Below are 10785 nucleotides of genomic sequence, written 5' to 3'. Positions count from 1 at the left end.
GCCGGGCATGGTGGCGCATGCCTGTAGTCCCAGCTACTCGGGAGGCTGAGGCAGTAGGATCAGCTTAAGCCCAGCAGTTTGAGGTTGCTGTGAGCTAGGCTGACGCCACGGCACTCACTCTAGCCTGGGCCACAAAGCAAGACTCTGTCTCAAAAAAGAAAAAAAAGAGCGTCACTAGAGTAGGGGTGAAGGGTGGGGAGACATTTTCCTATTTAGCACTTTGCAGTGTCAAAGTCACAATCGAAAACCGATTGCAGTCCGCAAAGGATAACAATACCAACCTTGGAGATAAAGGCCAAAAGAGAAAATTAATTCCTACAAAATTAACAAACATTCTCATTTGTTCAGTGCTTCATGACTCTCAATGCTTTACTCGACCTCTTGACGACCAGGTTGGGCAGGCAGGACGGTGGCTGCCCCCAGCCCATCTGTCCCTCATCACACCCACGGGGCTCTCAGATCCGGTCCCCACCTCTCCTTCTGGCATCCCCCTCACCAAAGGAGCGTTCCCAGAGAAGCCAACAGTTTCTTTTCTAAAGACCCCCAAAAGCAAATCCTACAGGAAGTAAGAAATATCTTGCAGCTGTGTGGCCTATCTTAAGTGGACAAAAAGGGGTGGGTAGGCTAAGTCATTTTAGAATTTGATTTCAATTCTACTTTGGAATTTGATTTTTTTTCCTCCATTCGCAGAACTGAACACTTTAACACGAACCCAAGGCCGGTTTAGAGAGCAGGTGTAAACATTCTCCGCAGCAGCACAGCCTCCGTGGCTCTCCGCATCTCCGCGAGGGACGGAAGCTGGCTGCAACCAGTGCTGTGGGTGGGGCAGGGAGAGACACCCCCAGCACCCCAGCCCTGCCAAGGTGGGACGGCTGGCAGCAGGGGGCTTCTCAAGGGGCACACGTGGGGGGGCACCCGACGTGGCTCTTTCCTACCCTCATCTGAAGAAAGAAGTCAATGGACTGGTTTATTATAAAACATCTTATAGCTATTAAGACAAAAACGGTTCCCAGAGGCACCGTGTGCGTGATCCCAAGATGAAAATGCTCCACGTGCAGCTCGAGTCCTTCCCAGGCAGCAACCCCGTCCAGAGGGGCCGGGGCCTACGCCTCCCCAGTGGGATGCGCCGCGGTGGCCACTGTGTGCGGCAGGAAGAGGCCAGGACCGGGTGCACCAAAACGAGCGCACACACTCGCTTCCTGCTCTCTGGCAGAGACGGGCTCAGGAAAGGAAACTGGGAACCCCGTCGGTCTTCCTCGGCACATCGCATGGCGCAGCTAGTGGACCCAGGCTTGTGTTTTCTCCCAGCCACGCTCTGACTCAGTAATGCACCATTTCCAAAAACAAGGCTTCGAGGCCTTGTGTTCTCAGGTGACACAGACCCAACAAGGGTGCAGAATGGCTCCGGAGAAGCGGCTCCTGACTCGGGGGAAGAGGGGCGGAGGTAAATGGTTGGGACAGGGCAGCGGGGACAGACAAATGCCGCAGGCATGCTTGCTGGGTTTTCAAGAATCCCTACGCTGCACCAGGAAACACAGGAGGAGATCAGGAGATTCAGTCAAAACACACATAGACCAAGTTACCAGAAGTGCCTGAGTTAAAAGGTTGATTCGGAAAAAAATCCTAGGACAAAGGCAGGATTTACCCCAGTGACCGGCCCCACAAGTAGCCAAGGGTTGGCGTATCCAGGGCTGCTAAGTGCTCGCCTGGGGAGGCACAGTCACGCCACGACAGGGGAGGAAACGGTCTCAGTAGGTTAAGACAAGTCACCCTAGTTCTACTGGCCTCCACCATCCTATGGGGCGAGACCTCCGGCCACACAGCATGTGTGCGTGTGTGTACACAGCAGGAGAAAGCGTGCCAGGGCCGGACTTTGGTCCTGGAACTTTCAGGAAAGACAATGGGAAAAAAGGCACATGAAGGTGACTGATTGAATTGAATTTAAAAAAAAAAAAAAAGCAGCTGCAAGTAATATATCATTATTCTGATTTTTCAGCGTACCTTTCTTCCCCCATAAAAAGAGAAATTCAAAATATAAACTTAATATTTATTATTTTACATTCAAGTGAGACTTCCATCCGGAGGGGGCTAAACGGGTGTAGGCCACGTTCGGCCGAGCTTTAGTACTTTGGTGCCTTTTTAGCTCACCTGATGGAAGAATTCAAACCCTCTCATTTTTTTAAAAACAGCCTGAGAGTCCCAGCTGTAATACTATATGTAGACACGAACAACTACACACACAAATTCAAAAACTTCTCCATAGAAAAATAAAGGATAAACATTATCCATCTATTTTATACTGTGTAATGGAACTTTTATATACATAAAATGTTTTGTTTTGTTTTGTTTTTCTTTCACGGTTTCAGTCACTGTATATTTTCTTCCCTCCTGTGTGATCTAAGGATCTAGGGAGGAGATTGCCACAGTGAAGCAGAAAAGCTACATTCCGCCCGGGGAGGAAGAGAAACAGCAATTTCTCGCTCCCCTTCCCAAGTCCTGCCCGTCCACCGCCACCTGGGATGTCCCTGCGGACGGCCTCCCGGTGGGCGGCCATCCCGCCCGCTCCTCTCTCTAAGGCAGCAGGGGGCACCGGGCCCGCAGGCGGCACCCTGCAAAAAATGACCTAAGTGTGGGGGCGAGAGAGCAGAAGCAGGCACAGAAAGCCTGTTAAGAATAAAAGATTTCGGAATTGCTTCCCATAGCCTGTTCCTTTAGTATGGAGTTCGATTCTCCAGCTGGTGCTTCGTGAGGAAATACTTGAAGAACTCATAGACAGACCAGGAGATGGCCGTGGAGGGCATCTGGTAGATGACGCGGGCCTGGATGCCCTTGAAGTAGCCGGCCAGGCCGTTGAGTTGGTACACCGTCCGGAAAGCATTGGCCATGCCCGACAGCCGGCCGCTGACGTTGGCCAGGGACAGGGCCATGTTCTCCTGAGTGTTGAGCAGGGTCTTGCAGACGTCCAGTGGGGTCGTGGCGGCCGCGGCGAGGGCCCCGGCCAGCCCGCCTGAGATGATGTGGGACTGCGGGTTGTAGCCCCGGTGCGGGTTGACCTGCTCCTGCAGGAACTCGTAGGTGATGAAGTGGATGGACTGGAAGGGAACGTTCATGGTCAGCTGTGTGGTGTAACTCCGGTAGAAGGCCCCCAAACCCTCGGTCCTCCACACCGTGCGGATGCAGCTGAGGGCTGACCGGTGCTGCGAGTTGTACATCTGCAATCGCTGCTTCACAACTGTTGTCGGGGCCGCGGGGCAGGCCGGGTGGGCAGCGGGCAGTGGGTTGGGTTTGGCCCCACCCCAGGTCGGAGTGAGGTGGGAAGCCGAGCCGTAAAGGAAAACAAGCAAGTTAGACATGCTGGTCACAGGCCACAAGGAACGAGCACACACAGCCCCAGCCCGAGAAGCCACGGGGGGCCAGCTCCAGCCAGTCCCATGTTAAAATTCCATTTTATCTCCGGGACCCAGTGCCAGGAAGGTGGCTATTTCCTTAAGTTTCTCCTGCCTGAATCTCGCAGACGGGCCCCCAAGCCAGGCAGCCACTTTGAGCTAGATTAGCTGATCTGATCTCCCGGCTCCTGGCTGCCCCTGGCAGGAAGCTTCGACACCCACCACAAATCTGAACCCTGTCCCCTGCCCTGCTGCCCCCAGCACATCTACTGGAAGCCAGTCTCCTCTCTGTGCTCAGGGTCTATGCCTCTGACAGTGATTCTAGCTCCTGTGTCACGGTACAACTGGAACAGACACTAGAATTACGTCTGCCCAAGTTCAACAACAATCTCCCATGCAGACCCTGGCTCTGTTAATGCCAAAGTAACTGGGGTTCACAGGAAAAGAGGCAAGTGAGGCTCACTGTGGTTCCCAAGGCCCAGAGCTTTAATGGCCCCCACATATCGTCAAATGAAGACACACAATGTGCGTTACTTTTAGAGAAACGAGGGCCTTAAATCAACAGTAACGAACAGGAGAGAGAGGGGAGTTAAGCCTCATGTTTCTCTCTTTGAAAATTATAAACAAAACCTTGCTTGGTTAACAGGGTTAATGAACTAGTCACTGACCAGGTCCCTGTATGAACTGCCAAAAAAAATTTTAAGAAAAATAAAAAAAGAAGCCCAAGATATGTAATATTATGTAAGTGAATATTTATTTAGGGATTTCAAGTTTTTCACTGAACCACTTCCTAGAAGTGTTTCTCTCCCCTCTCCCTGACCACCTAAGAACCTCTCTTCCCTGCCCCAAAGCACTCTGTCCAGGACACATACAGTGTCCTTGTTCACGACAGAACAAGCCATGAAGACAGGTAAGTTTACTTAGGACATCACATCTCTTGAGAAGGATAATGTGTGTAAAATAAAACAGGACATAGGTTGTCTTTCTGAGCTCTCTGCTTTCTAAATAAAAAGTAGAAAAGGTGCAAGTCCCCCAGTGTGTCCCCGCTACACACAATAAGGGAACCCAAATGGGTGGGGCCGAGTGCCTGGCTCCACCTGTCCATCTGGGAGACCTCAGCACCCAGGTGACAGACACTCCCTCCCCACCTCCCATGGGACCCATCAGGGCCCTGAAGGCCAGAACAGGTCCCCTGTCTGCTAGGACAGGGGAGGTAGCTGAGAGCAAACAAGAGGGTTTAGCCTTCAAAGGCAAAAATAGACAAACTTACATAACACAAGACTTAAAATGTTGAAACTTTTCTCTCCAATTCCTCCTTCTGGCAAGGGACCATTTTTAGACAGGGGAAAGAGGCACACAGAGATCCACACCTCACCGAAGGCCCCTGCCAGGTATCGAAGAGCCCATCTGAAGGCATGCCTGGCATCAGGCCCAAAAGGGCTCACTAGTTACCTCCAAGTTGGCTAAGGATGCTGGGATATACAGAAAGCTAACAGAACTCGTCTGCACAGCCGAGGTTTGCTTTCTAATACTCCCAAAATTCAAAAGAAAAAAAAAGATAACGTGGGGAGAGACAGCTAAAACAAAATGGCCCAATGTTAATTTCTGAAGCACAATGATGGATACACAAGGGTTCATAATACTACTCTCTCTACCTCTGCAAATGTTTGGAGTTTTCCATGATCTTCCAAATATTTTTTTAAAAAGCAAATTGAACACAAGCCCTAGCCTTGGATGGGTTCCCCCAAAATTTGTCTAGAGTTGTTAAAGGTTAACAAGAGCCAGGGTGTGTGTGTGTGTGTGTGTGTGTGTGTGTGTGTGTGTGTGTGTACATGCGTGTGTGTGTGTGTGTGTGTGTGTGTGTGTGTGTACATGCCCACGTGCACACACAGGTTTTAGAGTAGTGCAAAAGCATGCAAAAGAATCCCCAGGAAAGCTTGTTAAAACAGATTCCTGGTCCCTACCCCCAGGATTCTGACCCAGCAGGCCTGCGGTGGGGCCTGAGAATTAGCATTTCTAACACCTCCCAGGAGATGCCGCTGCTGGTCTGTGGACCACACTTCCCAAAGCTCTGTTTACGAGAACAGAAATACCATAAAGCTCAGAGGTTCATGTCCCTTCTTGAGGCCTTACATAACATAGTAAAGAATTCAATACTCCTGTTTGCTCTGATGAGGGGCCAGCAGTCGCCCTGTCCCCCCACTGTGTTTCTGCCCCTCTGCCCATCCCCTACTGCCCCTCCCTGGGACCATGAAACGTTACCTTCTGCTGGATTCATTACTGCATCGTGGAGCAGGGTGGCCATACTCCCAGCTATCCCTGCAAAACAAACTCCAGAAAATTACCCTCTGAAACCAGGTGTTCTCAGGAAGTTCCTGGAACCTAAAATCAGATGGGATCTAGGACTTAGCTTTCTAAGAAGCAAAATGTACTACCAGCTCCACCCAGCTGAACGTGGACTCAAAACCCTAAAGCGATCAGGGAACTACAGGGTAAAAATGGGGAATATGAACAAAGGCACTGTCATCCACATCTTAATCTTGCAGAAACCTCCTTTCCTTTCTTGTAGTCCACCCCGGGGAAAAGCTAGACTTGCGAACCCTGGGTGGTTCCCAGAAACCACACTTCGTGGCTTTTTCCACTGTCTAGATTTTTTACTCTCTCCTCCTTTGCCATTGTCTACACATTAACTCACTCTGACCTTAAGCTGGGGCAACCGAAGGAGATAATAGCATATATACAGCTGGGATGGGGGAAGAAAGAAATCTTTAAGAAAATTCCTTGGTTCAAATCCAGGCATTTTTAAGAAAATGGGCAAGAGAAGAGGCAGTCAGGAAGATCTGAATCTGGTAGATTTCCAGGGTCAGTTTGCAAAGCTATGACTCGACTGGGGGATGACTGACCCCGTCTGGGGGTCTCGTCAGGCCTGGCTTCAAGAACCAGGAACTTCAAAAGCCAGAATTGGGCCTGGAATCTTGCTTTTGGCTTTGGCATTCCTCCCTCTGCGGTGACACTGCCCAGTAATTAAAAATGCCACTGGGAGGTGGGAACACCAGGGTAACTCTTCGGAAATGCATACACTATCCCCCTCCCCCTGCACAGACACATATAATTATTCCCAGAAAGATCAAAACGGAACCACAGTATATACCGCAACGCTGCTGAAACGGCGCTGGGCAGAGCTTGGCATAAAATGGGCTCCAGCAACCCCCCTTCGAGGGGCTAAACCGTTACATGAGACAGTTTCAGCAAAAGGAGAGCCCTAGCGCGGAGGACTCAGGGGCAGCATCGGGGTGTGGCTCTTACTGTCTCCATAAATGCCACTCATGGACAATTTTTAAAAAGCAAAACAAATGTCTGCACGCCAGCTGGGCGCACTTATTTACCGAGATTTGCTGATGGGAAGGATGCTTTTTGAGTAGAACCAAAAGAGAAGGGAAAAAGTTATAGATGATCACATCTAACCTCTCCAATGCTGAAAACTGAATTTTGCCAAAATAAGTACGCTTTCCCACTCCGTACCCAAACAAAAAGCAACAAAAGCCAACCCCACCCGAGAGGACAGAAGCGCTCGGCCCTGGCTCAGTAGAACATGCCTTACGTAAGAGCTGTTGGCCAACTTGCACCCCCCACCCGCCTCTCTCCCTCAAAACAACCAAACAAAACATGATTCCAGCCCTTGCTCGCAGAGAGATGCAACTCAGACAAACGCAAGACAGCAGGGGTAAAACTCCCAAATCCCCCGAAGCTTAAGGTGGGAAGGGCCTTCTGCGCTGGTGCGAGTCCTTTGTCAGCCATAAAACTTCTTGACCTTTTAAAGCTTAGTTAGATCTTGGCGTTGCAGAGACCTGTTGTACCAGTTTTTAAATAGTCTCAAAGAAGCTGTCCAGATAACTTTTTTTTTTTTTTTTGCAATCCAACATTCAAAAGTTGTCTTTCTATTCAGGGTTTTTCCTATGTCTGATCGTTAATTGCTTTTGAAAGTCTAAAAACGAAAAAGCAAAAGAAAACCCAACCAAAACACCTCTGTCACCGGATGTGTCCCCAGGCTTCGGAAAGCGTAGGGGGAACGGAAAAAAAAGCAAGCATGTGTGTGAGCCCGTGTGCGTGTCTGGGTGTGTGTGTGCACACACGACTCTAGAGTCCTTTATTCGTGAGCGTGTCGAAGACGAGGCGTAAGGCCGCTGGGTCACAGGGGGGAACACCCCGGGGAAAGACGTGTTGAAGAAGAGAACTTTCTAACTGCAGACAAACGCTTTCGAAATACCGTTGGCTAGGTGGCTGTTTCCCTGGTGGTTGAAAACGTCATTTAAAGTCCTTTTCATGTTTTCGTAGCAGGCAAAATACATGGCGTGGGCCGGGCCCGCCCCCATCATCATCACGTTGAGGCCCCGCAGAGGCCTCCAGGCGCCTTCGGTCCGCATGATCTTTCTGAGCGCTCCGTAGATGCTGGTGTACTGGGCTTTGGGGTCGGGGTTCAAGCTCTGCATCCGCGTCTGCGGGCAGGTGAGAAGAGAAAACAAAACATGGCAGTTAATGGGGAAAGTAAAGAGGGAAGAGATCCAGAAAGGGAGAGAGAGAGTGAGAGAAAATGGTCGATTTTCACAATTTCACACCATCTCCTGGTAAAAAAAAAACAAAAACATATTTCTTCTCTTCTTCCTGGAGTAAAGCCCCAGCCCCTCACTGTCCCCTCCCACCCAGGCACACACGTTCACATATTCATCATCATGCCCAGGAAAGGGAGAAAGGGGGTAGGAAGCCCCTGCCCTGCCACCGGCAAGCTGTGTGGCCCCTGACAAATCCCTTAACCTCTCTGGGCCTCGGGACCTTCAGCTCAGAAACAAACGAGGTTGTTGCAAGCAGCAAACAAAACGATCCAGGTGAATGAAACCCTTTATAAACTCAGAGTCCTGGATAAATAGACACAGAATTATCCTGCGGTTCCCACTCAGGTTCTGGAGCCTTCTGTGTCCTCACTTACCTGAAACCTGTGTGTTCTGAAAGCGCCCGTTCAGTCCCTACCATGAAATCTCCCCAAATCCTCCAGCCCTCACCCGCCCTATCACCGCTAAATGTTTTACGTTTTGTTTTTGTAAGTTGGTGCTTAAATATAAACAGTCTCGCTCCCGATTTCTTCCCCTGCGCAGTCTGGTCTCCTGGAGGCAGAGGCCCGGCTGCCCCTGCGGTGACTCCAGGTGCAACAGGCACTGGAGCAGCGAGACGGTTGTTTTTATGAGTCCATCTGGCTGGTCCACAGTCCTGGTAGTTGATCAAAAACCAGTCTGGATGGTTCTATGAAGGTATTTTTTTTTAGATGAGATGAACATTTAAATCAGCAGACTTTGAGGAAAGCACATTGTTCCAATAAACATTGAGTGGGTGGGACGGGCGTCTCATCAGTTGAAGACCACAGAAGAAAAAAACCCTGAGGTCCCCCAGGGAAGGAATTGTTTCCAGACTGCCTTGGACTGGAACTGCGACACCAGCTCTTCCCCAGGTCTCCAGCCTGCCCGCCTGGCCTTGACCCCCACGATCATGTGGGCCGACTCCTCAAAGTCTCTCACTCTCTCGAAAGACGCATAGACTTAGATATAGCCATCTCTTTAATTAGAGCTTGAGATTTCTCTCTCTCCCTCTCTCTCTCTCCACACACACATCACCCTACTGGCTCTAATTCTCTGGAGAACCCTGAGTAGTACAGCACACAAGAAATACTTGCCCAGTAGAAAACCCACATTGGCTCAGTCCTACCAAAGCAGCAGCCAGCCTGCCTGTCTTCCTCCCTCCCTCTCCTTCCTCCCTCCCTTCCTTCCTCCCCCCTTCCTTCCTCCCTCTTCTTCCTCCCTCCCTTCCTGCCTTTCTCCCTGCCTCCCGTGGTCATTTCTCCCTCCCTTCCTCCCTCTTCTTCCTCCCTCCCTTCCTCCCTCTTCTTCCTCCCTCCCTTCCTCCCCCCTTCCTTCCTCCCTCCCTTCCTCCCCCTTTCCTTCCTCCCTCTTCTTCCTCCCTCCCTTCCTCCCCCTTTCCTTCCTCCCTCCCTTTCTCCCTCCCTTCCTCCCTCTTCTTCCTCCCTCGCCCCCTCCCTCCCTTCCTTCTACTCCCCTGCCCCCCCACACACAGTATGGAGGACAGGCTCTCTCCAACTTCTGGCAAGGAAATCCTTTCATCTCCAAACAAAATCATACGGAAAACCTAACACTGTGACTAAAAAGGGCGAAGGGCTTCTCTGATTGAAAATGGATGAAGAGGCCTCCTCCCCCGACCCACGGGGCTCCCCCTCACTCCCCAGGGCAGAGACCCCCAGGCACCCAGGGCTCGGAGGAACAGTGTGAGACCAATGACCTGAATTTGTGGTCATTTTCAGATTTCAGATTTCACCAGCTCTTAAAACCACACAGAAAATGGGCACACTGTTGCCAACTTTTTATTTTGCCAAGAAAGGACACAAAAACAATAACAGTACAAGCAATAATCACCACCGCCCTCTCTTACAATCATTTCCTAAAAGAAAGGGCATTTTTAATGTTTAAAATAAAAGACTACCTCTGATTACAGAACTGTTCTTTAAGTTAGATTTAGCTTCCTTAATAAACTCACCACTTTCCCCCCTTTTTCCTACCCAGGCTGGTGACAACATCCTCTGGCCTAATCCAAGGCAGCCGCCGGACACCTAGGTTCCAGGGTCCTGGGAGGGGGTGACCTCTGGGAATGGACAGGGTCAGTGTCCCTGCACCTTTTTGTCTTTTTCATTGATTGCTATTCTAACACTTTTCAAAAGGGATTTGATGCAATTTAATGAGAGGATACATTATAAGCAAACAAGACCAAGGACAAAGAAGCAAGTGAATACACCAACCAAGAGGGCACCTGAATCAAGAGGGCACCTGAATCGTGGTCACGACACCACCACTTAGCTCCCGAGTGGCCCGCTGGCCAGGCCAAATGAAGAAGGGTACACAACACACGGTGCTCATGGTGGGGAGGAGGCGGCGAAACGGCTCTTTCAGGATATTTGAAATCACTTAAGTTTTAGAGCAAATACAGTTTCGTGTTTCACCCGGCTTTTTTCTTATCACTGCCCCTGACACAAAGCAAGGGCGTGATGCAGCTGGTGGTACGACCTGGTGGTCAAAATCCCAGGCCCGGGAATCCGAGAGAGCCGGGACTGAATTCAGACTCCATCACTCACAGGGGGACACTGGGCAAGTGAGTTATTCATCTAAGCTTGAGTTTCCTCATTTGAGAGATGGCTGAGAACATTAAATGAGACAATTTGTGTCTAAAACCATCATTATTGAGTGAACGCTTCACCGAGGAGCTACAGGAAGGTGACTCATTGAGAGGCCAAGTAGCACGGTTCTAGTATCTGAACTTCCAGGGTCTAAGCCCCGCGGAGGCG

General features: G+C 50.3%; 1 protein-coding gene across 8 annotated transcripts in view; it reads right to left on the bottom strand.

Moving 5' to 3' along the window:
- Positions 1-683: 683 nt before the first annotated feature.
- The window catches only part of SLC25A37 (solute carrier family 25 member 37), a 37024-nt gene continuing 26922 nt past the window's right edge, over positions 684-10785 (bottom strand). For 4 of the 8 annotated variants that reach the window (XM_045535254.1, XM_045535257.1, XM_045535258.1 and 1 more), the window contains exons 2-4: positions 7654-7882; positions 5649-5705; positions 684-3232 (exon numbers count right to left, since the gene is read on the bottom strand). In XM_045535254.1, coding sequence (XP_045391210.1) covers positions 2712-3232; positions 5649-5705; positions 7654-7882 — 807 coding nt within the window. In that variant the 3' untranslated portion in view covers positions 684-2711. Of the gene's footprint in view, positions 3233-5648; positions 5706-6772; positions 7607-7653; positions 7883-8370; positions 8390-8470; positions 8610-10785 lie in introns of those variants that run through there. The other 4 variants (XM_045535255.1, XM_045535256.1, XM_045535260.1 and 1 more) reach the window with 4 other exon arrangements.

This window comes from Lemur catta, chromosome 22, assembly GCF_020740605.2.
Source record: "Lemur catta isolate mLemCat1 chromosome 22, mLemCat1.pri, whole genome shotgun sequence".
Classification (NCBI taxonomy): domain Eukaryota; kingdom Metazoa; phylum Chordata; class Mammalia; order Primates; family Lemuridae; genus Lemur; species Lemur catta.
The sequence above is the reverse complement of the archived record's forward strand: the minus strand, read 5'-3'. Positions and strand labels throughout refer to the sequence as shown.